This window comes from Centruroides vittatus, unplaced genomic scaffold (genome assembly GCF_030686945.1).
Source record: "Centruroides vittatus isolate TY-2023 unplaced genomic scaffold, ASM3068694v2 contig_221, whole genome shotgun sequence".
NCBI classification, from domain to species: domain Eukaryota; kingdom Metazoa; phylum Arthropoda; class Arachnida; order Scorpiones; family Buthidae; genus Centruroides; species Centruroides vittatus.
Window position 1 is genome coordinate 2,241,627 of NW_027121377.1, and position 27,397 is coordinate 2,269,023.

Here is a 27,397-nt window from a genome sequence, read left to right on the forward strand (position 1 = left end):
GGGCTATATCACAAATGGGGCATTGGCATCTTTTGTATCAGCTGCCAGGTTCCACAAATGGCTCATCATCCTAGTAAAATTCATTGTTGATTAGCTTGGCTGTGTTTTTATATTAGTCACAAATAAGCCTTCTCTGCCATTGTGTCCCAGATGCATTTATGTTGATTAAAAAGAAAAATTATCACTATTTTAAGTATACATTAAGTATAGTAGTACATTTATTATATTATCTAAGCCTTCAATTTTTATTTTTAAAAAACTCCCAAGAACAAGTTGAATTGTAAATGATATTGTAATAACAAACATGTCTTAATGCATTAAGCACCATGTGTTGCAGATATGCAACACACTGTACATTGAAATTTGAACTGAGTTGCTTTGGAGCAACATGCTAGACATAAATATAATGGAAATAGAGCAAGGCCTTGGGTCATGAAAATTTCACTTGGCCCAGTAAATTTTTTATGATAGAATACTAATTTTTTTCTCTACAAAAAATATGAAATATAAACGAAATTTGCTATTTCTAGTTTTTGTGCAATGAACATGAATAAGTACAATATCATGTAAACACATAACACACAAAGATATTCAAGAAACAATTTGTATTTTTTTTAACTGTTTATCGTTTTAGTGATTATTGTATTTTTCATTGAATTGTATTGGTCCATTTATGTAACTTTGATTATATTAGAAGCTAAGTTTAATTTAAGATCTGATGATTAGCATACAAGATGGGTAACATAATCAGAACATGTGTTGCAGTTCTGCAACACTCCTAAAAATCAAATAAAAATGTTTAACAATGCAGGCAAAATTATATTAAATGGCCATCAAATTTATGCTATTTTGGTCATAAATTATTGCCATGGGCCATTCTCTTTTTTATGCCTTTCTATTGTGACACTTAAACATGTTAAATTTCTTCCCATAATTTTTGATCAAAAGAAAGAGGTCAAATTACTTAACTATTAAAATATTAGCCTAAGTATAGCCAAACAACCAGTGTGTAAAAATGCTTTATATTTTTATTACTTATAATAAAAATAAATGTATTTGTAGTGAGACTCATAATGGTACATGACAGGTGAAATTTAATGAGTATTTAAAGATGGTAAACTGTTCTGTACTAAATGGTCATGCAGAAAAACAAACCTATTATAATCAAACTCTTCATAAGTAGCATATTTCTGTTCTAAAATCAATTTTAAATGTATATGTTTCAGGAAAAAAATTCAATGTGTAATCAAATGTATTAATAAATAGCTTGATAATTTTATAGTCAAGACCATAATTTTACTAACATAATCAGTTTCTCCTCCATTTTGTGCAAAGCTCCTTGGAATTTGCAATACTTTACTCTTTTCGGACACACACTTGCCTATTTAATATAATGTTATCCAAGGGACTATCGGTGCTTATATGTCAGAATAATTGTGAAATCTCTTTCTATAATTTATTTATTTGTTTGCTTGTTTCAGTTAGTTAGTCACTAGCAAAAACCTGTTGTTCTACTTGTTTCTTATTAAATTAGTGGGTATAAAAGTTTCATAAAAATCAAGGTTTTAAATATTAAATTGTAATTGTTTTCTTGCAGTACACTAGTTAAATTGCTGATATTCTTGTAATGTATCCTTTCGATATTAAGCTAGGTTTATATTGGTGCATAAACTGCTATGAAATACATATGAACTAACAGTTTGTCAAATTTTGACCACTGTTCAACCAGCTCGTTAGATGTTTACAATATCTCAACTTTTAATGAAGTTTAAGTTTGAACTAACACTACTCCCACACCGGGTTGTAAACAAAAAAATTAAATACCTTCTAAAACCGATAACCGGTGCGAACTATTTTTCGAAATGGCGAACGTTTTCACTGCCCCTCCTGGGCTCTTCCTCAGGCCAATTCTGGATTTGATAATCGAACAGCATAAATAAATGGAATGTGTTCCGTAATTTAAACGATCGAGTACGTTTAGCCATTTCAAAAAATAGTTCGCACCGGTTATCGGTTTTAGAAGGTATTTAATTTTTTTGTTTAAGTTTGATTTATTTAATCAATCATCTATTTGCAGCTAGTGTTCGAATTTTTTTCGAACAGACTCAATACAGTTTTAATTCAATTTACCCTCATTTCATACAATGTGAACAACATTCTGCTTTGATTGGTGTTCATTTAATTGTTCATAGTGGTTAATATGTCATTGCTTAGTTTCAGAGTCAATAAAATCAGAATTTCCTCTAATTACAGTTTTATTTAGTTTTTTATCAGTTACTTATCATTATCAATGTAAGAAAGTTTCAAAGTGATGATAATAAGGTTTGTAATTATAGGTTTCTACAACAAACGGTACAAATAGTACAATTATGTCTGTTTCTGGAGAAACTGGCATGCCTATTGACGACACTGTCAAGTTGGGGAAATATTGTTGGAGATGTCAGAAAGAAATGAATGGACTAACGACATATCGGCCAGAAGAAATGACATCAAAAGATTATTATTTTGATTCATATGCTCATTTTGGCATTCATGAGGTACCAATTAAATAGTCTTTAAAAATTTTGAATTTTTATGATTAAATTTTTACATTTATAATTTATTTGTTGTAGGAAATGTTAAAAGATGAGGTCCGAACATTAACTTATAGGAATGCAATGTATCACAATAAACATCTTTTCAGGGGTAAAGTAGTATTAGATGTTGGTTGTGGTACAGGTATCCTTTGTATGTTTGCTGCCAAAGCTGGAGCTGCAAAAGTCATTGGAGTAAGTATAGTTTGTATTTATTTTGAGGGTCATTTTAGTGTAAATTCTCTCTAAACAGAAAAATTCACACTTTCCAGCAGTAATTGTTTAATAAACATTTATTGTTGGAAAGGTTTGGCGGAAGCATGTACAGCATAGCAAATTCAAATCTTGGAGGAAGGTTTGAATTTGTTATGCTATACATTACATCCATCTTACAAATTTTATATATTCTTTTCAAATTATTGATTTCTATTTGGGAGAATGTCTTACAATTTATGTTTTGTTACAGACATCATTATTTGTTGGCAATTGAAGATGTGTGTTTTCAATCACTAACAAAATTAAAAATGTCTTAATAGACAGTGATTAGTTTGTAAAATGTTTTAAAAACATGATTTAACACATGTCAATTCATAAAATGTGATTGCAGTATTGATAACATTAAATGGTAGAAATGGAACTTCAAGTGTTCAGATTTAATCTTGTATCTGATTTAAACATCTAGTGGTTCCTATCTTGGCCACGTGTAGGTTTCTTCCTTTTTAGTAAAAATTTCTTACTTTTTTTAATTAAGATTTGAACTTGATATTATAGCAGGGGTCTCGAATCTATGGTCTGCAGGCCAAATATAGTCTACAGAGCATATTTTATCCAACCTACATAGAATGTTTTCACCAACATGTTTTTTTCCTTTACATTTGAACTAACTTAAAGCATGTGAATTTTTGAAAGTCGACCAGACTTGTCACAGAGGATTTTATGAAAACCTATTTAAAAGAGGTAGTTTGTTAAATATTCCAGAAAAATGTCTTAAGAAAAATATTTTCTATTTTTGCTTCTATGTACTTTGGCAAATAGACTTTATATATTTTAGTTTTTGAGAAGATCAAAATATCCATTACCATCCATAGATATATATATATCCAAAGGAAATTTTAATACTGGGAGCAAAATTAAATACTTGCAAATTTCACATTGATTTGTGTCCATTTTACTCAGAAATTTATAGTCCAAAGATTAAGATTTTAAAAAAATCTTTTATACTTATCTTCAGACTTTTACAACTCATGCATGTGTTCAGACTTCATGCAACTCCATGCAACTCCAACCCTTGGAAAAGGGTTGGAAACCCCTGAACTAGAGTATGAGGTGCATACTAGAATTGCATACCATACACCATTTCCCTCTAGCATACACACAGAAAACTATGAAGGTATGCCATTGGGACAGGTTTGAACAAGTCTATACCAGTTACCTTGTGAAGTTCCATTAGTGTGCTAGTAGCAGGTGCTGAGTAATTCACATTTTTCACAAATTTGCTTCTGAGTATGCCTGAAAGCATGAAGTTTTTGGTTCAAGACAGCATGCTGTCATCAAATTTTTGTTTCCTCATTGTGAAAAGGTAGCCAATATCACAGGCAGTTAATGGATTCTGCAGGGAGTCTGTTCTTACTGATTGCACATTTTTGTAAGTAGGTTCAAGAATTTACAGATGGAAGAAACTTTACCAAAAATGAATCACACTCTTGTTGTTTTGCCATTGAAACTACAGAAAACTGTTCGGGTGGAATAAGTGATGGAAGATCAATGACTGACAGTAGTTAAAATTACTACAGGCCTATCACATGGAACAGTTCACGGACTCTGACTAATCATTTACACATGAAGGTTTCTGCAGGCTGGGTTACACACCACCTGTACAATGAAAAGAAACACACTCAAATTGAAGTTTGTCATTCGATGTTGGCGAAGAATGCTGCAGCCAATACTGTTTTTTGGATTGTGTGATAACAATGAATGAAGTGTGGATATTGCTTTTAAGTCCCAAAACCAAAAGTTGAAACAGTGGAAAGTTGCTGCTTTTCTACCTTACCAAAGGTTTAAAGAAATTGTTTTCAATGACAAAGTTCTGTATGCCATTTTCTGGGACAAATGTAGATTGATTCACATGTCACATGTTTAACAGGTCACATGATTACTGGTCAGTATGCAAAGGATACATTGGAAAAACATTTGTTGCTTGTGATTCATGAATAATGTCCAAATTTTGTCTTGAACTTGGACAACACACAGAGCTCAAGTCATCCAAAATTTTCTGATAGAAAAGGTCTTCAAAATCTTACCATAGCCTCTACCAACTTCAAGCATCTGCTGGCTGTTTGCAAATCTGAAGGATTCATTCTATGGCATGAATTATTTGTCAAGATCTACTCTTGGTAGGGCAGTTTTTCAATGGTTTCAAAGAACTCTAGAAAATGAGTTCACACAATACTTTGGCAAGTGGTTAAAGAGATGCCAAGAATGTCTTGACAAAGGGATTATGTTGAAAAGTGACATCAAAAGTTTTTCTTAGAATTGACTGGTTTAGAAGTTGTGGCTAAATAGTACATAATTCTGGTATTCACCTTGGTATGTGTCATTAAAAGAAATTTTTTGCATGAACAAGATGTTTACATAGATATATACAAGGAGTGTTCAAAAATATTGATCATGAATTTTCCCATGGAAACAAATAAAGCTCAAGGCATGTTCACTGGCTGGGAGGTATAGGGAACCTTCATACACACATGCATGAATTTTTTCCCATCGGCAGAGAGCATCAGTCACTGGCAATCCATTTATGAGTGAGTGCATTTGGTGAATGCCCATCACATTTTCATGTCATGAAATGGTGGAATAACTTGAGCAGCATTGTTATATCAAATTTTGCCAGAAGCTTTGTGATCAAAATTGAAACTGTTCGGAAGATTCATCAGGCTTTTGACAATGATGCCATGTGGTACAATTTCTTAAATGGTGGTCACATGGTCAGTGGAAAGCAAACCATGCTTTAATAGGCTTGCACAAGCCAAAATGAGGAAGCATTGAACAAGTTCAGACTTTGGTTGTTTAGGACCATCATTTAACATCCAAGAACTTGCAGGCAAGTGGAGGTAAGCAATGGTTCAATAGCTGCCATTTTGAGAGAGAATTTGCTCATCCAGTATGTGTCTTTGCAATTTGTGCCAAAGCTGCTAATGGCAGAGAAGCAATTGGAAGTCTTGTAGGACATGTTGGACTGTGCAATCAGCAACTTGGAAACTAAGACACTGTCATATTGGAGATACAGTAGAAAGTTGTTAATCCGAATCAATTGGGGACTGGAGTTGTTCGGATTAGTGATTTGTTTGGATAACTGATTATGTATGAAAAAATATATTAACCTGTCCGATGTTCAAATTTTTCTCCGTTGCGTGTTGCTTCATGTTGAATTTTTGTCGATTTTAAGCCTAACAAAAATTTTTATAATAATAATCGAGGCTATTGTATCGTTAAAAATTATTTCTTTATTTTGTACAAACAAAATAAATATATTGAAGAATATTAAAACATGAAAATTATACTTCAGAAGTAAATCTAATATCGAAAACATTTGATTCAGCACGACACAGTCCGACTGAAAATCGTTTGAATAACCGGCGATTCGGATTACCGGGGTTCAGATGAACGACTCTCTACTGTACTCGTAATCTTCTAGGCCAAAAAATGCATGACAAGTGTACAGCATCATCAAAATCATGTTGGCTCTCTTCTTTGACTTTCATAGTGTTGTGCATTATTAGTACACCACAAAGCCAAACTATTACTTAAGAGTACTAGCTGACCATCCTCTGTTACCTTCATGATGCTGTACAATGCAAACAACAGGAACATGGCAGTTACATCTGAACAAAGCACCTGCCCAGTCTTCACAACTGATTCAGACTTTCTTGGCCAAGCACCACATTCCTCTGCTTAATCAGGTTCTATACTTCTAATCTTGTAAGCTTTGTGCAATTTTTGGCAGTTCTCCAAACTGAAAATGCCACTGAAAGGAATCCAATTTGAGTCACCAGAAAACTTTATACAGAATGTGAGTGATGGCAGAGCTGAACACCAAACCTAAAGAGGTTTTCCTGATGTGCTTCCAACAATGGAGGAACCACTGAGAAATTTGCATGGAAGCCCAAGGAGACTGCTTTGAAAGGGATTACAATACACTTTGAAAGGGATACAATATCACTATCATTGTATCATTTATACAATATCACTACAATACACTGCTTTGAAAGGGATTACAATATCACTATCATTATATGATAGTGATATTGTAAACAGTTTAACACGTTTTGCATAAATTAGTTTGATGTTTTAGTATCTGTAAAAGGTGACACTAAAGCTGACAAAGAATGCTGTAATTGTTGTTTAGAATGTGAATGATTTTAAATAAAAACAATTTATTTTCATCAGGGTTTCTGATCTCCAGATGGATAATTGTAGTTTTCCTGGCCAAATGATTGATACTTTTTGAACACTCCTCATACATTCAAATCAATATTTAGAAAGAGTACATTGCTTAATTTATTCTTATAATAATAATGCGATTTATTGAATTTTGAATTCAAAATTCTTCAAAATATATTTTTATAGAAAATTTGTCATCAACTAGCAATTTGAATTGTGTACATTTTATCAATTATTTTAAGTCAGTAACAAAGAACAGTTTTCACTCTATTCCATTTGTATTGAGATGATTATTATATAGGGGTGCTTGTTTAAGAAGAATATAATGTAAAGAAATTAACATGTGTTTCAAAATACTATAAATTATAAAAGTAATAGCATGCAATATGGATTTTTTTTCCTAAAAATAATTTATTTTTATTTCAGATTGAATGTTCAAGTATTGTTGAACATGCTGAACAGATAGTAAGAGAAAATCACATGAGTGATAGTAAGTAAAATTTTTTCTAATTTACTACAACTTTAAGTACTGTTTTTTATTTTTGTTACAATTAAAATACAATTAAATTCATTGGCATCAAAATTTAATATATTTTAGTTCATTTAGCATTTTTATTCATTTTCCTAAATTTTAAATACAGTTGGTTTTGTTAAGTTTTGCTTTTTGGCTTGACAACTAATTTGCATAATCAGATTGGTGATATTTGAATAAATTAATTACAAGATTTAAATGATAGTGATATTGTAAACAGTTTAACACGTTTTACATAAATTAGTTTGATGTTTTAGTATCTGTAAAAGGTGACACTAAAGCTGACAAAGAATGCTGTAATTGTTGTTTAGAATGTGAATGATTTTAAATAAAAACAATTTCTTTTCATTGCTTATCAGTGATGTGGCAATCTTTTTGTTTGTGTATTGAAATTAAACTTTTGTTTAATCTTTTCCAATAACACAGTAATAATTCATATAAAAAGTTAACAGTCTGATGCATGATCTGGTATTATGTAGAATAAGAAAAGGATAAATTATGAAGACATCAAATTTGTGTTTATCTTCTACTTACAAGTATTTTTTTATTATAATTTTTTGTTATTCACAATAATAATTTATTTAATAGTAAATTCTTATACAGAAAATAGAATAAAAAGTATATAAATCACTACAGTAAAAAATAAGCTTAAAAATTGAATATATAAAATTTATAATAAAAACTGTTAGCTGTCATTCAAGCTATAAAGAACTTAAATTTTTTTTATATATTGTATACAGGTATACCTCGAGTTATGTCGTTTGTCAAAAAAGTATATGGAAAAATAAAAATCAAGTTTAAGTCATTTTATTTGATTTTACATCTGTCTGCCACAAATATTGAAGTTGTAATATCACTAGATAGCGTTAAAAGCACATAAAATCATATTAAAATATGTACATTTACAGTAAATGTTAATATAATCATCATAAATCCTAGAGAATGAAATATGAAAACATTTGTGTTTCTGTGCTGTCGTCTTATTTAGCAGTCTTTAAGTGCTCATTATTGGCGTTTTTCACCGTAGTTTCTACTTACATTGCCTCTCCTGGAACCAATTACTAACGTAAGGCAAGGTATACCTGTATTATATGAATTTCACTTTTGTCTACAATACCCATCAATCAAATGTGCAAATGCATATAATAGCATATTTTATATTAACTGAAATATACAGAATTAGACAATTTTAGTGTTAAAAATGTCAGAATTTTTTAATTTGAGAATGAAAATAGATCATATTATTGTGTTAATTCTTTTTATAAAGAAACTATTTAAATGAAGCAGCTTTTTAAAAAAATAGAATTTATTCTAATCTAGTTTCATAAAGAACGAAGTAAAATTGTTTTATTTGGAGAACAAACTGTGAAATAAAATGATTCAACTAGTTTTACCTAGCACTTATCTTTAAGAACCAAACATAAATTATAAGAAATACTGAATTTTGCTACTATATGAATATAACAACTCAAACCACAAAGTTCTAATTGACTGCAATATTTTCTAAATAAAATTTAAGTATTGTGTACATTTAGTAAAATAGTTTCAAAGTCAAAATTTTATCAAGACACATTAATTTAACAATTCAGTACAAGCAATGTTATGAATACTCATTTAATGCTTCATTGGTTTTAATGTTCTTTCAATATAATACATTTTACTTGCAATTTATATTGATCTCATATCTTTATTTATTATCAGTGAAATGAAATAATACAAGTTATTTTAACATATTTTAATAGTTTAACCCTTAGCCTGCTGTCTGCCACGCCCCCTTATTTTGTAAAACGGCCAAGGTCAAAATAGGTGAATCGGGCAATATTATTTTAAAAATTCACTAAAAATTAAATTATTATTTTATTCATATGAAAAAAATCACATATATTTATCAATGTAGTTAGTTTTAAATACGACATATTTCGATAAAGTTTGTTTGAAAAATTTATGAGAAAAAAATATATATATATGATAACTGACATTCAGACTCGAAAATTTGTTACTATTTGTCAAAATTAACATTGTCTGGTTACTTCATTCTTATTGTCACTGAGCCAATACCACCTACAATATTGTTCTGTACAATTTGATATAACATTTATGCATGTACGTTTATTCGTTGTGAAATAATCGCACATTATATCAAACATTTGTTTGAAATCTGAACTTTATTCTGCTTTCAACTAATATAATGAACTAATATACTTTATACATTTTATATTAAACAAGATTATTTATTTTCGTAATAAACATATGATTACCAGTAGCAATAGATGTAACATTTGCTGATATTTTAGATTTAAAAAATAATTAAAAATTAAAAAAATATATAAAATATCGGAACTGAAGGTCATAACTTGAATATTTATGATGCATTAACATATTATAGCTGAATAAACTTATTATAGCATTAATGAACTTATTATAGTAATATTATTGCATGAATATGCTAAAAATGAAATAAAAAATTATCAGAAAATGAAAAATTAAGGAAAAAACATTGATAATTAAAATTTTTTACATCGACAAAACACCACCTGGACAAAAATATGTGAAACAGACGATAAACAAGACGATGCCATCAAGTGCTGACATCTGTTGTCGATAAATTTTATAAAAATCGATTTTTAACAGGGTAACGATGAATCGGTACCCTGGCCGTTTTGCGAAACAATTAGGGTAACGATAGATCGGTACCCTGGCCGGGAAAGGGTTAATTGATTATAGTAGGTGAATAGCATGACCTCAGAAATCAAGTAAGCTATTCATTTTGTTAGTAAATTAGATCTCTCCACTTATGACTGATCACTTTGCAAACCCTCCAGTTGTATATATACAGGGTTGGCCAACGAAAACGAAACGGCAGTGTGTTCGTGTTCGTCCAAGCAAATCACTCGGACAGGTCGATTTTATTCTCGAAGGGACATCTTATGCAATAAAGTTTTTGTAATTCTGAATATTAACTAAACAAACATTTTTTTCAAAATAAATGTTTGTTTAGTTAATACAAAATAAATGAGTTTTTAAAATTTTTTTGTTGTCTGTTGTATTCAGAATCGCAAAAACTTTATTGCAAAAGATGTCCCCTCGAGAATAAAATTGACCTGTCCGAGCTATTTTCTTGGACGAACACGAACACTCTGCCGTTTTGTTTTCGTTGGCCCACTCTGTATATTCGATACTATTGTATAAGTGCCACATTTTCATTTGGTCATCTCAGTGTATTCAAATTATATTTCTGGGAACATTAACTTAATATATGATATTGACTTGAGTCCCTGGAAAATACACTGATTCGGGTAATGACACTTTTCTGGGAGCTAGTTAGGTCATAAAGGCAGAGAAAGTACATAATTTCAAAAATTAAAATTTTTATTGTATGTAGTATTGTTACTTGAATAATTGAATACAGTAAAAATGTCCAAATGTTATACTGTTTGAAAATGTAATTGATTTAGAAAGAATTTAGTTTTTGAAATTTGAATTATAGACTTGTTTTCATTAAATTTACATCATGCATTTATATATAATTAAAAGAATAATTTGGGTTTTGAATTGGGTGGAATTAATTTGTGGAATTCTGTCATTAAGAGTCATTATTAATGTTATATTACTCTATATAATAATAAGCTCTGGTACAAATATAAAGATCTAAAATTCAAGTTTATTAAAAGGTAGTGTAACAAAATTTTTTATAACAATTAGGTAATGAGGTGCATTTCTAATGTTCAAAGTTTCCATCATGTGCTTTGATATGGGCCTTTGTTCTTGGTCTCTAGTCTTCTATGGCAGTTTCTGAGGAAAGGCAGTCTGTTCTTTCAGAAGGGATTTCTTTGGGTCCTTAACACTCATGTGGACTTAGCATGGACTTTGACCATGTAGAGTAATCCAATCAGTTTGGGTGAGATGATGTAGCAGACTATTTTTTTTTAAATTGAAATTTGGAACTTTTTTAACTAGTCCTGGGCACCATGAGCCAAAGCCAGGTGTTGCCAAAAAGTCTAAAGTTGATTTTAGTATAGTTCTATCACTGCTCAGATAATCCTGTCTTGTCCCTCGCACTTGCTTTAAAACAAAGTGAGGTTCTACTTTTTCTTGTCGTATTTCTGGGACAATAAGCCTTTTTGAGATTTCTAGACATGTAGATGAATGCCTTTCACCAATTTGGCATAGATGAGATTGTTCTGCTTCTTGAATATTCCTTCCATAGTAAAATTTTTATGTGAGGAAAATATTTTTTCCATCTGCATACCTCTGCAAAAGGAAGTGATGGCAAATCTGCCTTTTCTTCTATTGAGTGTGCTTTGAAATGTGATTGATAACATGTTTTAAAACCTGGAGCTTGAGATTCTTTTTGTGGCACTAGATGAAGGGTTTGTTTTGATATTTATCCATAAAGCCATCTTTTTAAAGCCTTTCCAGAGTCCTTATAACTTTTTGACAACCACTTCTTGCTGTTGTGAGCTTTTAATACTATTAGTTTCTATATATTTGTTAATGATACAATATCCAAAGAATGGTATAAAGTTTTTGACAAATCTCTTTTCTTGAGTGGCTTACAAGAGTAACTTTGTACAGGAGACACATTTCAGGCAGTTGAGCAACTCTCTGAGACTAGTCTTGTGTACAGAGTTATGGATTTGATGAATGACTGATGTGTCATGGTTAGGGATTGCAATTGCTGGATCCCTCATCCAGCAATCCAGCTGGATCCAGCGCATTCTTCAGCCTGCTGGATCCAGCGCTGCGGATCCGCAAATACTCAATTAACTTTCTAAATAATTGCGCAAAAGTCTACATTGTCGCATTGCCGCTTTGCTAACTATTAGACTGCTACTAATTACTTACTCACTACTTTACTAACACTAATAATTAAATTACTTATAAATAAACTATACCTTAATCAATCCAGCAAAATTTAATAAAATAATAACGTATTCAATCGCTTTTAACGATCTTCCTTAGTTACAAAAAAATACAGCATTAACTATAGAACATAAAATATGTTTCGAATAAATATAAAAAGAATAGTGCTTAATTACATCCCATTTTTTTTAAACAAGATACATAGATGTACTGCCAGGTCTGATAATTTTTGTATTGTATACCGACGTAATCCCACTGTTTTCAAACTTTTAAGAAACGATAAAAAGAAAGAGGATCGGAATTCAACAACGGGTATATATTCGGTGCCTTTACTCAACCAACGTTTCAATTCCAAGCTTGTTTATGTGGGTGCAACGATGCGCAGTTTAAAACAAAAGCTCAAGAGCACAAATATACAATCAGTAAGAACCTTGACAACACTGCGCTGACATCATACGCAAGACAGAAGGATGTTAACATCCAATGGGATCAAGCAGCAATTATAAAAACTACGACGAATAGGCAAACGGTCGAACATCTTGAGAGATTAGAAATCTGCAAAGCGCACATGACAACTGGTTGTATAAACCATAGAGATGCGGACTCATTGTCTACCATGTGGAGATCCTTTTACATTAATTAATGTTATTAACGGACAATGCTGGTTTCGTTGTTATATCTTATATACAGTAATACCCCGAACTTACGCGATAGGTGGGACCGAGCGATAACCGTGTAAGTCGGGGTATAACTTCACATATAAATACATACAAATTATTTTTAATTGGGGCCGGAGACTAAAGAAAACAAAAATTTAGAAAAAAAAAAGGTTTAATAAAATCTTAGATAATACATATGTATAACAAATTATTGGGTTGTTCGGAAAGTTCGTAGCAATTTTTAAGAGAAATAAAAAAAATTGTTTTAATACTAAAAATATACTTTTATTCCATTATGTATGCGCCATTGTTTTTAATGACGTGTTGCCATCTATGGGGCAGCTTCATGATACCCTCTTCGTAGAACTTTCCAGTTTTTTCTGCGAAAAACTGATCCACGTGGTTTTTGCAAGCTTCCAAAGTATCAAAGTTTTTATCATGAAGGGAATTTTGTAGAGAACGGAACAAATGGTAGTCCGACGGGGCAAGGTCGGGTGAGTAAGGGGGGTGGGGTAAAACATCCCAGCCTAGTTCCAATAATTTTTGGCGTGTTCGTAAAGACGTGTGAGGTCTGGCATTATCTTGGTGAAACACAATGCCTTTTCTATTGGCCAGTTCCGGATGTTTTTCTTTAATTGCCATGTTCAGCTTATCCGATTGGGAACAATACTTATCAGAATCAATTGTTTGATTCTGTGGAAGCAGCTCATAGTACAGGATTTCTTTCCAATCCCACCAGACAGTGAGCATGACCTTTGGATGAAGACCGGCCTTTGGAGTTTTTAATGGTGATTCATTTTTCTTACCCCACGATCGTTTTCGGCTGATGTTGTTATAAATGATCCACTTTTCATCACCTGTCACTAAACGCTTCAGAAAAGGGTCATTTTCATTTCGTCTTTCGAGAGAATCACAAATGGAGATGCGATCCAGTAAGTTTTTTTCCGTTAAGTCGTGAGGTATCCAAATGTCATAACGATTCACGTATCCGAGCTTCTTTAGATGTTGAAATACAGTACTGTTTGATGACTTCACTATGTCTGCAATCTCTCGAGTTGTGTAATGAGGGTTTTCATCCAATAATGCTTTGATTTGGTCCTCTTCAATAACAGGAGGTCTTCCTGAGCAAAGAGCATCTTCAAGGCTGAAATTACCCGTTTTAAATTTTGCAAACCACTTTCGAACAGTTGATTCTGATACAGCACTCCCACCATAAACATCACATATCTTTTTTGGTGTTTGTATAGCATTTTTGCGTTTACGAAAAAAGAAAAGAAACAAGTGTCGATAATGCACGTTGTTCGCATCCATTTTTGCAATGAGCCAAATTAAACGCTATTTGAATAATCTTAACGGTTTTTTTGTAACGGACGCGTCTCAAGGTCATTTATCGTAATATTCATTGGTTTGTACAATTCTAATCATTTTTGCGTCAATTGGTGTCTCGACTGTCGGCTATCAAAAATCGCTACGAACTTTCCGAACAACCCAATATATTATTAGAATCGTAAATCGAAGTTATTTTGATGTAAAAGGCTTCATAAAATCTAACAAATTCGTCTGACAGCTCAAAGATTTTTTTCTCTCGCAAAATTTCCTCGTAGCATGCTAATAATTTTTTTATTTCTCGTTTTGTAGAAGAAATGCACTCTTCGTTGGAGTCTATATTTTCTAAAATTTGTAACCTCTTTTTTTAATTAAACTGAGGCCTTCTGTCAAGTTTCCAACCGTTATTCGATCATCTGATTAAACTGGGTCTAAAGAATCAAGTTTTGCCAATTTACAAATTTTCATTTTTGTATCAAAGTCTTTGGAATGTAAAGTTCACATTATTAAAGATGGAGTTTTTCTTTTCTTGTTTGATGCAGAAGAATCAGTTCTACTTCGTTTGGATGACACAGTAGAGTCTCAAGTCTCCGTAGATATAAGCCGGTAGGGCTTATATATATGGAGACTTGAGGATTTGGCGCTGTTGTAGCAAAACAGCTAAGAATCTGCATAAAGTCCAGCTGCAATTAACAAACACACGAATGAATATCAGACAGCAGTTTCAGTGTAATAACGAAAGTTTAATTAATCAGCAAATAACCTTCTTTCTTCTTCAATGTGATCACCGTCCTGCTGGAAAAGGCATTGCATACTGAACACCGTGTTCTCTATGGCTGAACGTAACATGTCTGCAGGAATGTTCATCACAGTTTGAGAAATATTGTCCTTCAAAGTCATCAAGTTTGGGACACTACCAAGATAGACCTTGGACTTTAAGTAACCCCGCAGGAAAAAGTAACATGGGGTTAGATCCGGGGAGCGAGGCGGCCATGCAAGTGGAAAAAAGCGACTGATGACCCTTTCTTCAGTGAAGTGCTGGTAACTTTTTCGCTACAACTGTGCCAAATCCTCCTCTACCGGCGAATTTAGGTATTACTTTTTTCTTTGCGGAATCTCTTTTCCATGTCGTCCTTAGTCACTCTCCCAAATTTGGCGACAGTCCGGCTGTTAGATTGCTCTACAGATGTTTCTGAGTACCGTCAGTTTAAAAAAAACACCCTGTATATATTTTTTCCGCTATTTATTTTGTTTATTTATCTATATTTTGTCCGTTTGGACGTTTTCCGTTAATTTTTATATTTATTCCGAACACATTTTATGTTCTATATTTAATGTTCTATTTTTTTTTGTAACTGAGGAAGATCGTTAAAAACGATTGAAAAGGTTATTATTTTATTAAATTTTGCTGGATTGATAAAGGTGTAGTTTATTTAACTTATTCTACTTCCAGTACATAGTTTTATATACTTATAAATAACTACAGACTAATATGTAGAGCCTATATATGAAAACTGGTAAGACTGATAGCCACTTAGCCACTGATTATCCATCCTTACATTATTATAATATATTAATATAAATTAATCAGTAGAATTACCTTTGCTATTATTTAACTTAAAGATTACATTATAATTATAATCTAACTAAACATTTAAAGTTAATTATCTCTATCTCAAGTGTTAAACCGAACCAAAGTTAAGTTTACTACCTAAATGTGTAAGAAGTTTTACTGATTTATAGTGACCAGTCTAAATAATAAAAGCTTCTTAAGTATTTTTTAAAAATGTTTTATTTCATTAAAAAAACATAAGGATAGATAGATGGACAGATAATACTATTGCACCAAAAATACATCCGCGCTGGATCCAGCTGGAATGATTTTAATCCAGCAAAAATCCAGTTGGATTCAAAACATTGCTGGATTGCAATCCCTAGTCATGGTAATTTGGCTCAACTGTTCAACAAGCATTACACATTTTGCTACAATCTGCATATTTTAATGTAAAGACAATATTAATTATTATATTTAACAAACTTTTTTTGCAAATTATTTTACCTACGGCATTGTTGTGTAGCACTGAGCATATTCTGTATGACAGTCTGGAAGCTTCTAGTAGAATAAAATCGAAGTGTGAAGAGAAGTTGAAAATGTATTAAAATATTTGTAGACCATCTTCCCTATTTCCACATTATTTCCAATTTTGTTCAGTGGATAAATGAAAGTTTGTTTTGATAGGTGATATTGTTGCACAATACTTAATCACCATATGTTTCAAAAAGTTTTAAAAATTCCTTTCATCACCATTTTGTACTGTTTTATCCTATTGACAGTATCTTGTCTTTCAAATAAATTCATTTTTACTTTCTTTCTAATAACTAAGTTACAATAAAATAAAAAAATGGTGTATATTTATGTACTGTATTTATGTTAACATAGAAAAATAAACATAATTGCAAAAGTGAAAATTACATTTATTTTCACATAATCAAAAAGTCATTATACCAGAAAAGCCTGTCTCATTTGAGGCTAGCAAAAGAAGCTGCTTTTCTTCTCAGTTTATGAAATATTATATGCATGACAACTAGTCATTACATTACTCACATCATAAAGTTGCAATTCTGACTCAAAAATAGGAGGGGTATAGAATCCTAAATACATATTGACAATTGAATGTAAAAAAGATAAAGTATTAAATAAAATGGATGTACTAAACTCTGCTGTCTTAAAATACCACTTGCTCATTGTGAGTTGGTAAAACATCAAAAAAAATAAACTTTGTACCACCCTAAGTTTTTCATAACATTTGTAAGTTTTAGCAGATGGCAGATTTTGGATTTATTCATAGTTCTTTTGTGGCTAACAACAAGCACTACAACTTAACTACATAGAATTTGAAAGCATTCAAACAGCAAATAGAATGTGTCAAAAATTTAAACAATTGCATGTTACAGGCTTGAAAAACAGGCAGAATTTTGTACTAGAACTTAACTAGCATACCAAGTATTTTAATGTATTGATAGAAATTTGCTTCACCCAAAAGTTTATTTGACATCAATTTTGATACATAATGTAAACTTATTCACATAATTATTTTTGCTCTTATAATATCTGTTTATTTATTTTGCAGTTATAACAATGGTGAAAGGAAAAGTGGAGGAAGTTGAATTACCAGATGGTATTGAGAAAGTAGATATTATAATCTCAGAATGGATGGGCTATTGTTTGTTTTACGAATCTATGTTGGACACCGTTCTTTACGCTAGAGATAAATGGCTGGTAAGAATTTCTATTTTATTTTATGTAAATTTGTTAAATTTTTTTAGTCCTGTTAAAGAAAATATTAAATTAACTCTGAATTAAAGATTAAAGAAAAATAAATTAATTACAGTAGCCCCTTATTATATTCCATGCATGAAGAGACAAACCAAGCAGATGTTAGGACAGTGTGTGTGATATAACCAATGTATTTATCCATTATTGGCTAAAGCACTTTTATATTTGGTAGGGGAAAAGTGTGGATCAGCCAAATGAGCAAAATAACAAGAGGCTACTATATATTATTTATTTTTGCTTTACTTGATTTATGTGCATTGTCATGAAAGGAAAAAAGTTGAACTTAATTTTGTGTGTGATAATTACTATATATCAGGCTTAGTTAATATGTAATTAGATATAATAATTGTTGAATATAAGAACAAAAAATAAATAGGAGAAACAAGTAGTTGTAGAGGATATATCAGCATTGAATGATAAATAGCAAGTATCTACATCTACATATTTTTTCCATGAGTTTTTTTTTTTAACCTTTTGAATGATGTGATTGCAGCATCTAATTCTTTGTATTTAAGTGTAGATTTTAATGTTCTATTAAAGTAAATTAGTTTATTATCACTCTTGATTGTAATGTTTCAGAAGGTTTCCTGGTTAGTGTTCTAATAAATTGTAAATTTTAAACACAAAGTACATTTTGCATGTGAAATACTTATATTATTTGAGTGTGACTGCTTCTACTGTTTCATTAAAACATACAAATACTGGTGTGAGATTACGAGGTTGTTACATTGGTCTAGTAACGCCTTTTGGTCGTTGAATCTTTGGGATTCACTCATGATCATCTAAGGATGGCTTTAAAATGGAACAAAAGATGTGGAGACAAGGCGATCATAAAATCGACGTCTTCCATGAGGATTTCCAACACCAGATAGGGATGAGGTTCATGCCCTATCACGCATTTACGATATTGGTTTAAATAGGAGAGCTTTTGCATTGATGAGTGGAAGAGCGTTGCAGGTAAATCTGAATCATAGCGGGGAGAGTAGTCTGTACTTAATCAATCAAATGGGAGTCAACAAGTTTACTTGACAATAAAAAAGGTTTACTAAGATAAAATATAGCAAAAATGACATACATTATAATAATACAAATGCAAGTTAACATGATCGAGCTTAACTATAATTATACCTCTGTACTTGAATATATTATTACTAGACCGAGAGTATATTACTATTCTAAGAAATACAGTGGTGCCTCATATAACGTACTTAATCCGTTCCAGGTGCACGTTCGTTATACGAAATGCATTTTCCCATAGAAATACATGTTAAAACATCTAATTTGTTCCACAGCATAAAATAACCATACAGTATCATAAAAAAATGAACGTGGGGTGCGTTCTTTTATTCCTCCGCGTAACTCTGCATGAGAGACATCCGTTTAAAAATTCCTGCGGAACGCGTTTCTAAATTCCGGTGGGAGTGCACGCCGTCAAACGGCAAAAACGGCTGCTTGTAGCAGTAGTTTTCGGTAGAAAGCAACATGGCGTCCTCCATGGCTCAGATAGTTTCGTTTCCAGATCCATTATGTGGTTTTATGAATGAGAATTTAGAAATTGTGAAAGCACAAGTTAGCGCACGCGGGGATGTAAGTGTCTTCACGAGTTTATTTTCGAGTCTATTTTGAATGCTCTTTCAACAAATAATCTATTTTATGGTTAAATTTTACAATTGGGACCCTTCTTTTGCCTTTTAAAGCTCATATTTTAGAATTATAGATTCCTCCATCACGATACTATCGATAGTGCAGGCGCCGCCATCTTTCTTTCTTTCACCGTCGTTCCTAAATGACTACAAACAGCAGCGCACTCCCGTAGTAGCGGAGACGCAGAGCGACCGCTATTAAAGAACGCACCCATGGAGCAGTCACCAATTATGCCGAAAAGTCCGTTGCTCGAGTCACGTAACGGCCAAACAGAAAGTCCGTTGTTTGCAGTGTCCGTTATTTGAGGCGTACGTTATACGAGGCACCACTGTATATTGATAAACAGAGAATATACTGTTGAGAGAGAGAGAGAGAGAGAGAGAGTTTACAAGTATTAAAACATACTACCTCAAATGTTGATCGGTTAATAGTCTTCTTCTGTAACATTGAACTCGCGGGAACTATCTTCTTATTTGGCAGCACACAAAGTTAAATCTTTAGTCTCTTCTTGAGATGATGAAATGCCTCTCCTATGGTATGTTCAACTTCTGCTGAACTGCTGTCTTCTATGGCAAATCTCTTGTTTTTGTAGACTTCCCCTGAATGGAGGGAAAATCGCCCTTTTTATCCTGAATTCTGATCAATAGCAAATCTCGATTTTATGATAGCTGATGGGATGTACAGTGACATGCAGAGGGGTGAATAGATAGATAGATGTCAAAATAAGAGATAACGTCTTTTGGGAAGGGAAGTTGATTTCCTTCTTTCATGCAAAAAGTGATACTGTATCTTCCCATTTTGTAAACAACTCAAAAAACTAAATATTTTTCTTACGCTAATTAATTGAATAAATCCCGATTTATCACACTAGTGATACAGTAAACTCTCAGTAATTCAAAGTGAAAGGGACAGAGAAAGTGTTTTAACTTAAATACATTATTTTTAGATATGTATATGTACAAAGTAACAAAACATTGACATTATTAGTGAAAGTCTGTTAACAGATTTGTCAATAAATTAGTGCTTCTAGCTCAAAAATTGTTTGGATGCAGTCATATGTACTAAAAGCATTGTTTTTTTGAATGATGGAGGTACTGTGTTTACTCAATTGTAATGCACACCCCTTTTTTACATTTCTGGTCTCCAGAATTGCAATGCACATTAGAATTGGGCACAAAATTTACTTAATGCAACCTTATTTGCTCTGCACAGCAGCAATTCATGTGTATTACATTGCAGGTATGTGCATGATACATATTACTCCTGGTTTTACTGTTTGCCTATAACTTACTAACTTGTGAAATCACAAATTGTGTTAATAACATTTTTTAATTTTCAAAATCTAAAAATTTAAATAATAGTTTTAAGGCACTATTTTATCAGTCACTTTGTAATATCTCCTGTCCATTTGAAAATGAAAAATAAGCATACAAAATTAGACATGAAAGTCTTAAATTCCATGTCTTAAATTTTCAGTTACTAAGATGTGTTTTCAAAATAACTTTGACTTATAGAAACAGAATGCACTGAGTCTAGGAGAGTTAAATTGAGACCAAAAAAAATCAAGTTAAGGGCATTTAACTTAGTAGAGTGTGTAGTAGTAATTTTATATACAAGATTAGTGTTTCAGCTTAAGTTATGGTAATATGTAATTGGAAAACATGAATTTGTAAATAAATATATAATTATGCAAAACTGTGGAGTGTTTATTTATTTATAGTAAGATTATTTATTATTTCAGAAACCAGATGGTTTAATGTTTCCAGACAGAGCCACATTATTTGTATGTGCAATAGAAGATAGACAATATAAAGATGAAAAGATTAATTGTAAGTATTTGTATTTAGGGTTTCTCATTTCCCGGTCTTTTGCTTGTCTCGGGATTCCGGGATAGAAGTGAACTGTTTCCCGGGAAATCCCGGGACAAAATTAATTATTTTTAAGATATACAAAATATCATGAAATCAAATGATATAATTATTTTTTGTTTTTTAAAGTAATTTAATACGTTCTGCAACCTCCAAAATCATATTAATAATGCTGTGTAAGATATATATTAAAAATTACCTTTGAATTACATAGAAATTTTCACAAATAGAAAAAGTACTCCGATCACTCAATCTAATTCTTATTTTAGTAATGAAAAGTCTTGCTACCGAGAATGCTTTTTCCGATTCAATTGACATGATTGGAATCGTGTTTAATGCATTTAAGAGAAGACAAATATTATGTGTTTTTCACCTGTATCCTGAAAGATTTCTAGTTTGTTTTTGAGATTGTAGTACTACTTTTGTTCCCTAGTATTCTTGATTTGTCTACCTCAACTACTTTAATAGAAACATCATAGCCCAATAATTCGGCAGTTCATTTGTCTTTAATAATCAGATTATGAAGAAAAACTTCATACTTGCTGACTTTGTACTCATTTGTATCCTTGCCCAATTTGCCCAACTTGGTGTTACGCAGTTATTGAAGCTACTGGGCATGGTTAAAAATTAAGACAGCATAAGCACAATTATTCCAGATATTACTGGTAAAGAATTTTGAGAGTCCTGCCACAAATAAGCTACGTATTGATTATTGACCATTTGTGACGTGCCATAACGAGCAAAAATTAAAAAAAAACTAATAAGTAGGTTTAAAATTAATAAATACAAATGTATTCTGACTGTTTATGAGTTAATTATACTTTCTATTTGCAAAATTTCCTCAACCTTAACGTAAAATAAGAAAAAAGTGAATTTTTAAGAAATTTGCGGGATTTCCTGGGTTAAAAAAACAACCGGGATCCCGGAATCCCATTTGAGAAACCCTATTTGTATTCAATTCAATCTAAAACAATATTTTTACAATTTTGATGACATGAACTTATTCTTAAGCCCTGGTCACACCATGCGATTTCCAGCCGCGCAGGTGACTGCAACCGTGACGGCTGTTCCCGTTAACTAGTAAACCGTCTTTGAAAACCGGCATGACTGCAACCACAACTAGAAACAAAAAGTTTGTTCTGCTCGCAATGATTACAGATACACATCCAATCAGAAAATGTCTTTGTGCCACGTCATACTTTGTGTTGTATATTTGTCAGCATATCTTGATTATAACATTTGTATTAACTCAGTTTCAGTACATTTAAATGCTATATTTGATATAAATTAAATCTGAATTTATAGAAGTTATTGTTAGATTTATTTTAAACAGTTTGATTACTTTTAATAATATACAATTGGATAAAATAAATGCTTATATTAAAGAAAAACTATATCGATTAAAAATGAATTAAATCATTCAAGCTTTCCTCTGAACAACACTTACTCTCAAATATTCACTTTTATAAGATTGATAAATAGCATCCAAAACTTCTGGTATAATGATTGATATCGAATTATGGGCCACTCTAAATCGGTAAGCCAAACTAAAAAACATTTCACCGAAATTATATATGATCATTTTAACCTTAAAGATTGCATAAAATATAAATTAAATAGAAAATATATATTATTCTTACCGGTGGCTAAATAACAAAGTGTCAACAAAAGGCATTTTCCAGGTGAAATAGAACTTCGAAGATGTGTATCTTCTTTAGCTATTATGGGTGTTATCCTCCTTAAAATACTTTGGAAAGTATTTTTATCCATACGGATATATCCCCTATAACCTTTGGCATCCAAAAGCCTTAATTTATTCATCAGGTGGTGAAAGCAAGATTGCTTAGCCCGTTGATTTTCATTTCACCAAGTTTTAATCCAGCATGAACGTTTTCTCTTCATATATTCTCACCAGCTCTAACAAAATTATCACCTTTTTACTTTTATTCATTCCAGAAAAGGAAATGTTTGCCATTTTAATAAGAAAAGTGGTTAAAATTCTGTAAATAATCTGAAGAGGAACGTAAAATATTGGTAAACTCGTGAAGTAGTCAAAAACAAGCTACTGTAATTTTATTGATTTATTATAGGGTCACATGTTTCCGAGTTGCAATGCCAGCGAAAATTGTGACCATGAGAAGACGCATGTTACAGTCGTGGTTGCCTGCGCGGCTGGAAATTGCATTGTGTGACCAGGACTTTAAAAATATTCAAAAGTGTGTTGAAATTGGTGATAAAATCACTAAACTGTACATCTGTAGTAGAACCCAGTTCCATTACAACAAACAATTTAAGCTGGAAACAGAATCTGCTTCCAGTTTTTACAAGTATGTTTGAATTTTTGACAAATGCAGTTTGAAGAAATTTATAATATTGGGATTATTTGATACAGATATCCTGAGGGTTATAAAGAACATCATTCATTGAAGCAGGAGTTCAGATATCAGAATTGACTATAAAAGTGAAAATTTCTTTGTTATATTCTGGAAACAATTGCATTTAAGTGTACTGCAGATGCAATAATTTTGTTAGTGTAGTTGTTATACATAGGAAGTCGGGCATGGAGAATTGGATGAAACCATAAATTTGATTGCAAATTAACTTAGCTATAATTTATGTGATTAGTTTATTGGTTATTAACCTAGTTAATTAAAATGAATTGCTTGCAATATTTTTATTCTTAAATTTTTTTCTTAATATATCTTCTAGGGTGGGATAATGTCTACGGTTTTAATATGAGCTGCATACGTAAAGTTGCCATTTCAGAACCTTTGGTTGATGTAGTTGATCCCAAGCAGGTGGTCACAAATGCTTGTCTTTTAAAGGTTTGTAATGTAGTTTTTATAATATAGTCTGTAAAAACTGACAAATAACTTCTCAAAAAGATATTTTTACAGATTTTAGGTATCATATTTATTTAATGTAAAAATATTTATAATGGTAATAATAGACATCAAATAATAAGAATTATATCTTCAAAGCCATTTCTTTTGTTTGTTTTAACATAGTTTTAGAACTTTACATCTGCAGAAAATCACAAATATTTCATTGATCTCACTCCACTTACAATGAGATTTCATTGCACGCTTCATCATATATCAAATTTTATACAAAAATATTAATGACACAATACATAAAATGAAAATAAACAAACATAACCTAATTACTAATGAAGATTTATCTTATAAAGTTTATTTATATATACAAAATCTTTTGAATAGCCAGCCATTTACAACATTGAAAATTTGGACAGTGATATGAATAGACACAACAGGAATGTTGATCTCTGTTTTGCATATATTCCCCTACAACTGAATGAAAAGTAGTTTATTCTGTTTTGACAGAATAAATCAGGACTATAATCTTCAGTTTTTGTTATTTTATGAATATACAGTAGAGTTTATTTAACATCTTATCCAGGAGGTAGAAAAATTAATATAGGCCTTACTTTAGAGTTTATGCCTATTTCAGTTTTACATTTGTTTTTTTTTTTTTTTTTTTTTTTTTTTTTTTTTTTTTTTTTTTGTTAAATGCTGCAACTTAGTAGGTCTCAAAAAATATATTTTATATGCTTATGTTGATACACAACCAAATAGATGCATTATGCTCTAGAATAGGAAATGAACCACAGAAAACAATTTACTGTATCGATATTCAACAATGACCAATAGTCAACTACCATTTACATCAATATCCATTCATTGTAAATAATACTCACTTAAAAAGAACTTCATAACTCAATATGTGGTGACACATGAATGTTTAATGCATTTAGACAATAATGCAAGAATTTGATCCTAAGATGTCATTATCACATTACTTTGTCAAATAAAGATTTTACACTTCATATCATGGACTGTAATATGTATACAATTATTTGTGTAGGTAACAATTTAAGACTACTATCTTTTTCTGTTATTTTAATTCTTGTCTTAATATTTTTCTCAAAAAAGATTTTGGTTTACTGATTGAAGTTTATCATTAAGGACATAAGCTTGAGAATACCAGTCAATAAAATCATAGTTATTTTCATTTTATATATTCTTTTCAATATCTTTCAGTTTACATTTTTTCCATTGAAAATGCTGTACAAAATTTAATGTTGTTTGGCTACTAGAGAACAGTTTGACTGAAATGAAAACACTCAAACTATAAAATATTTTCAGAATTTAATAATACTAACATAAATGGGGATGTAGTAATAAACAGTATTTAATAAAAATTGTCGTTTGTAATTTTTCTTCTTGTAGGAAGTTGATTTATATACAGTAAAACAAGAGGATTTAACTTTTACGTCGCCATTCCATCTTCAAGTAAGAAGAGATGATTATATTCAAGCATTTGTAACATTTTTTAACGTTGAATTTACTAAATGTCACAAGCGTACTGGATTTTCAACAGGTATTTAAATGAAACGAAATGTTTAGTTTTCTAAAAGTGTGCAGAAACTAACTCAGACTTTATTTTATAGCTCCGGAAGCCCCTTACACCCATTGGAAGCAGACAGTGTTTTATTTTGACGAATATTTGACCGTAAAGAAAGGAGAAGAAATGTTTGGCGTGTTTGGCATGAAGCCAAATTCTAAAAACAAGGTAAGGAAACTTTTTCAGAGTTTATTAATTTGTCCTCTCGATGCAAAATTACCCATTACACAATTTGTTTCAACATAATTTTAAACTCTTTTCAGCGAGATTTGGATTTCGTGATCGATCTCGACTTCAAAGGAGAGTTGTCGGAAATGTCCGAGAGTTTCGACTATCGAATGCGTTAATTACGAGACGAAGTAATTTCTAATAGGTACTCCCAAATGTCTTGTGTCATCTTATTATTCCCTCATTTGATGTTGCATTTGTCCTTTCACGGTACCTCGATTACGTGCGAACGGGGTGCCGTATGAGACTATAGTCGAGGTTGTCCGCAGTTTTTTTTTTCTCGAGGATACTTGCAACAAGTTCAGCTAATCAATGTTGTGGTGGTTTAAAAGAAGCAAAAGGACATTTTTAATGTTATCATTTTTGAATTTGAAAGGTGCTTCCAATTTCAAGGAAGAGTTGCCGGTGTCTGTACATTGCAGTTTTGCGCCGGCCGTAGGGGCAAGAAACCCACACTCCCGCAAACCGCCGGCACGTTTGAGTACGACATCGCCGACCGCGCACGGACAACCAGTTTGTTAGTAAACTTGTTTGTAAGCCATATCCATTTTTCACCATTTTTTAAACTAACATTAATATCCAAATTTAAATAGTAAACTTAATCTACGTGAAACGAAATACAAAACTATTCTATCGACTACAAAATTACTTTATTCGAGATTCGATTTCGGAGACCTACGTACGTCACGGACGAGGAAATTATTTCGTTCGGAGCCATTCCGTCTTTTAAATTCTCTGATAGTTTTTAATTAAAAATGTTTTTTTGTACGTTGGATTTTCATTCGAAACACAGCAAAAATATTATCGTCTGTGTCGATCGAAATTTAAGATTTGTCCATTTGCTTTTTCAGACACATGTACCATATATTTTACAAATGATCAATTAAAAAAAAAACATAAAAAGGTATTTGTTACTTGCAATTATTGAATGTTTCAGGATCTTAAAACAAACTATAGTAAAATTTTCAGTATTGGTTATTATAAAAATATTTATCTCCTGGTTAGAACTGTATTATTTGAAACAGAAATAAAATTTACAAATCCCACTCTATAATGTTTTAATAAATGTACTGTACTCTATAAATACTAGTAAATAGTAAATTAAAGTTTATAAAAGTAAATTTCTTGCAGCAACGAGATCGACGAGAATAAAAACTGCAAAGTATCTGGTAAGAGTTTGAAATAGCAAAGATGTATACCGTGAGTGTATAAGGTATAAAACAAGTGTTCTTAACAATAGATTTTAATGATTATGAAGATTGCTTGTTTAACACCTGAACGGCCAACTTGGCGTGCCGAGGGCTCGGCAGATTGCCCACGTGTCGTGTGCCGAACACAAACTAGATTCGTACAGTAATGCATTATAAAAATAAACTTATTACTTTTTACAAAAAACAATTTGTTGTTATCGGTAATCGTTGAAAATATGAAAATAATTTTAGGAATAGTACTAACATAGAGGCGCCTCTAGTTGGCAAATATACAAGGACCTACGAGGGGAA

The 27,397-nt window shown here is 31.5% G+C and overlaps 1 protein-coding gene across 2 annotated transcripts in view; it reads left to right on the plus strand.

Moving 5' to 3' along the window:
- The window catches only part of LOC136970865 (protein arginine N-methyltransferase 1-like), a 50,032-nt gene extending 23,230 nt beyond the window's left edge, over nt 1–26,802 (plus strand). For both annotated transcript variants that reach the window (XM_067265366.1, XM_067265365.1), the window contains 9 exons: nt 2,337–2,537; nt 2,613–2,768; nt 7,440–7,503; nt 17,525–17,673; nt 21,116–21,203; nt 23,952–24,067; nt 25,493–25,643; nt 25,714–25,835; nt 25,931–26,802. In XM_067265366.1, the coding sequence (XP_067121467.1) occupies nt 2,337–2,537; nt 2,613–2,768; nt 7,440–7,503; nt 17,525–17,673; nt 21,116–21,203; nt 23,952–24,067; nt 25,493–25,643; nt 25,714–25,835; nt 25,931–26,014 (1,131 nt within the window). In that variant the 3' untranslated portion in view covers nt 26,015–26,802. The remainder of the gene's footprint in view (nt 1–2,336; nt 2,538–2,612; nt 2,769–7,439; nt 7,504–17,524; nt 17,674–21,115; nt 21,204–23,951; nt 24,068–25,492; nt 25,644–25,713; nt 25,836–25,930) is intronic.
- Nucleotides 26,803–27,397: the final 595 nt, after the last annotated feature.